The 4,162-nt window shown below is 51.5% G+C and overlaps 1 protein-coding gene across 1 annotated transcript in view; it reads left to right on the top strand.

Annotated features, from left to right (window-relative positions):
• Positions 1-3,057, top strand: part of PRDM15 (PR domain containing 15) — a 37,152-nt gene extending 34,095 nt beyond the window's left edge. The window contains exon 24 of the mRNA XM_005885698.2: positions 1-3,057. This exon is cut by the window's left edge and continues 19 nt beyond it. Coding sequence (XP_005885760.1) covers positions 1-54 — 54 coding nt within the window. The 3' untranslated portion in view covers positions 55-3,057.
• The last annotated feature ends 1,105 nt before the right edge of the window (positions 3,058-4,162 follow it).

Below are 4,162 nucleotides of genomic sequence, written 5' to 3'. Positions count from 1 at the left end.
GCGGCACAGCCCCAGGTGCAGGCCGAGCAGCAGCAGCAGATGTACAGCTACTGAGGCGCCTGGCGGAGGACTTGCAAGGGAACCTCAGATGGGCTTCCTTGTGTATTGTTGAGATTTGTTTGCTGGATACCAAACAGAAAAAAGAATCATCCATTGCAATGTAAGTAAGGTTGATTAGCTTTTGCAGACTTGTCTCCAGATCCCCCAGCAACCATCATGGTTCACCAGCTTGGCTACAGCAGGTGGCTGTAGACCCAGGCAGGTTGCAGGCGCTGCCTTTGGCGGGCAGCTGGTTGGGCTGTGGCCACGCCTCCAGCCTTCCCCAGCAAAAGCGGGTCTGGTGAACACTGCTCCAGAAAGCCACACTTCAAGAGAAGCAGGACCCCAGGAGGCGAGTGCTATGTTACTGGGAACATAAGGGGTTTGTTTTATTTTTCCTCTGGAACTCAGTTACTGTATCAAAACGTGGACAGTCCCACGTGTGGCAACAAGCTGCAGTGACATGCAGCTCTCTCCTTGCTCCTGGATACTTTTTGCAAGTGAGCAAGTAGAAGTTCAAGTAACACTGAGTCTCCACTTTGAAATCTGAGTTGAGCCGAATTTGTTTCACAACTTTGGGCTGAAACCATGTATGAGAAGATGGCTGTGAGAGCACAGGGCCTCCTCTGGCTTCAGGTTCATCCCGGGCCAGGGGTCATGAGGTCGCTGACTCAGGCATAAAGGCCTCTTCGTAATTTAATTGATTTTTAGGATCATTTTTTCTTTTTTTACTTTATTTCAAGCATATATTATGTATTCAAAACTCCGTTGTGGCCATGTTTTTTTGTTTTTTATTTTAACATGCAAAAGTCATTTGCACTGTAGGACGGTTGGTCCATGTCCAGTCTATACAGGTGCCCCGATGCAAAGGGGCACACAGTTGTGGGCAACAAGGAAGCCTCGTGCTCCCGTGCTGGTGGCACCTTTGGGTATGGCTTCCCTGCCACCACATGTATTTATCATGACGGAGGCTCAGCCAAAACCCCCTGAACTGAAGAACAGGGAAGAAACTCATGTATTTTCTTCTGTTTAAACTTTAATTCCAAAGGTTGATGTGGTTCAAGATCAGTTTTCTATACAAATGTGGAATAGGCTTGGAAAGCATAGGTTTTTGTAAGACACAGTGATACTGCTGTTTCCTGCCAGGCAGTAAGGAAAGCAGAGGTTAGTTCAGCAGTAGAGCCGCTAATGCGCCCATGAGAGTGCTGAGTAGCGACCAGAGCTGCTTCCCGGGACACGCCCTTCATCCGTGCACTCATCCCAGGTGGTGGGCGAGGCTGAGGCCCACCAGCAGCCCGCCCTCCTGCCTCAGCCAGAGAAACAGAACGAAGTTTGATTTTTACTCTCCTAATATTTTTAATGCTGTCCAAAATGAAATGATAAATTTGCCTTATCTGTCCTTGCTCACTCTGCCCCAGACCCTGTATGATTTGGGAGATCCTCTTGAAGAAAGACTGAATAGGAGTCGGCAGGAGCTAAATGATATTGCCGGTGAGGCTGAGGACGATGAATTTTCTCAGCACTTGGCTTTGTTCCGCATGGCGAGATTCTGAGGACAGGGCTAGAGTTTGTTTTGTGCAATACACGCCTTCACGAACTGAGGGGAGTCATCACCCAGCGGCCGTGGGAGGGCCTGTAGAGTCCCCCTCCTCCACACAGCTCATGCATACACTCCCAGCTCTCGCCTCGGGTGGTTGAAGTAACTGTGGGAGATTGTTTGACTTTTTAATTTATGATAGTTATTTTTATGTTATTTATGTATATAATTACCTGCTTTTTACATAATAGTTTCATCAAAGGAATTTGGGCGAGGGGTGATAGATTTTCTAAAATATTGTCTCCATTCTCCAAATGTAAGGGGTCCAGGTACCCACGGAATTGCCCAGAATGCCAGGGTTTCTAAGATATTTTTTAAGTATCACCAACACACTGACAATTTCTTTTTGCATTTGTAGAATATAAAGGGCAAATGACCAAGTAAAGAAAACAAAACAGACATGATCAAACATCGGCTAGCATTTCCCTTTTACTCCTCTTCCTTGTGAAGCAAAGGCCTTTTAAATCACAGTTTTATTTTTTTAAAGAAGTTGTGTTTGTGCCTAGAGTAAGAATGCACCGGATGTTCTTGAAGAGCCTAACGTAGCTTGTGTGGCCTGGTGTCCTACCACTGTTCATTTAAATAACGGACGAATAATAACACTTCTTGTTATAATAAGTGAGAACTCCACATAAAAGTGAGGTGGAGTCCTGAGTTTCCCGTGGATGGATTTGGTCTTCATAGGGTTGCTGTCTGAGGCAGAATGGGTTCAGGTGTCTTAAGACAGTTGCTCTCTGAGTGCATGTGGAAGAAGCTGGGGAACTAGAACCCCAAGTTCTGCTCAGCCCCGAGTCATTGACTGTAGATTGTTCTGCGCCTGTATCACTGTTCACTGGCAGGAATGTTTCATTTTTTAACTGATCCCAGTTGCACAGCTGTAGCCATAAAAGCAAATTAGCTCCAGCCTTTGTGGCCACCAGGCTCTGTGAATCCATCTCAGTTGTTCTAAATTAATAAATCATGAGAATTTATTTGGGGGCCTCTGGATTTGTAATGTTGTGTCATTCTGGGCCACAAGATGGCGCGAACCTTGGGGAGTTGGACTCCAATTCTGACTCCTGAGTTCTGAGCCCGGCAGCAGGAAGGGACTGAGCCTCTGGATCGGCTGTCCCCTGGGACCTGTTCTCTGCAGGCGCCACCTCTGGGTCCCACAGGAAACCGCTTTGGAGAATCCGGGCGTGGGAGGCAGAGTCACGGACTGCACACATGTTTCCCGAGCTACACACGTGTTTCCCCAGCTACATGCGTGTTTCTTCAGCTACCGTGTCCAAAGGTGTAAGGCTCCTGCTTCCCACCTGGAGGCGCTGTCGGGACGTTGCCATTGGTTTTGAAGTTCATTAAGACTGGAGAAGTTAGTGTATTTTATGTCCCATCAGTTTGTTTAATGAAAAATAAAAGGTGCTGTGACCTGTGTTTTTCAATCGCTGGCCCTCTCTCAAATCCCTGTTCCAAGTAGTGGACGCATCCTATCTAATAAAGAGGGAATATGCAAATTGACCGTTACTCCGCCACAAAGATGGCGGTGCCCACAGCGGAGGCAGGGGTTTCTGTAACACAAGATGGCTGCATGCACAGTGGAGGCCGAGTTCCCATAACGAGCCTTAATGAGCAATCAGCAGGGACCTGAGGCTGCGGCCCCCCTCCTCCCGTGGGGCTTGACAGGGGACCTCAGGCCACGCCCTCCGCCCAGCAGAGCTTGACGGGGGACCTCAAGGTGTGCCCCCCTGCCCCAGTGCTGGGCCAGGGGAACTCAGGCTGCTCCCCTCGCCCAGTGTGCCCCCCGCCTGGTAGGGCTTGACAGGGGACCTCAGGCCACAACTCCTGCCCCAGCGCCAGGCCGGGGACCTCAGGCCGCACCCCCTGTCCTGGTGCCAGGCTGGGGGACCTGAGGCCGCGCCCCTCCCCACCCAGCAGGGCTTGACAGGGGACCTCAGGCTGTGCCCCCTTCCCGGTGGGGCTTGATGGGGGACCTCAAGGTGCACCCCCTGCCCCAGTGCTGGGCCAGGGGAACTCAGGCTGCTCCCCTTGCTCCAGGCCGGCGGACCTCAGGTCGCGCCCCCTGCCCAGCAGGGCTTGATGGGGGACCTGAGGCTGCGCCCCCCTCCCGGTGGGGTTTGACGAGGGACCTCAGGCTGTGTCCCCCACCTGGCAGGCTTGACAGGGACCTCAAGGTGCGTGCCCCGGCCCAGGCTGGGGTACCTCAAGCCTCCCCTCTCCCCCGGTGCTGGGCCAGGGGACCTGAGGCTGCACCCCCCCCTCCCCACCCAGCGGGGCTTGACAAGGGTGGAACCAGCCGGGTCTGGATCCCCCCGCCCCGCCCTGTGGGACTTGATGGGGGTGGGGCCGGCTGGGACTGGGTCTTGCGTAATTTCAAGGCAGGGACTTGACTCTGGGTCCCGTGACGCATCCCAGACTCTGACAGGAGGGAGATTTTCATATACATTTTACTAATTTTCTTTCATCTCTGACACTTCTATTATAGAGAAAGGGCAAATAGCAATATTAAAATATTTCCTCTAATTAATC

The sequence above is a fragment of the Myotis brandtii genome, unplaced genomic scaffold (genome assembly GCF_000412655.1).
Source record: "Myotis brandtii unplaced genomic scaffold, ASM41265v1 scaffold923, whole genome shotgun sequence".
Classification (NCBI taxonomy): domain Eukaryota; kingdom Metazoa; phylum Chordata; class Mammalia; order Chiroptera; family Vespertilionidae; genus Myotis; species Myotis brandtii.
Note: the sequence above shows the minus strand (reverse complement) of the source record. Positions and strands in the feature narration are given on the sequence as shown.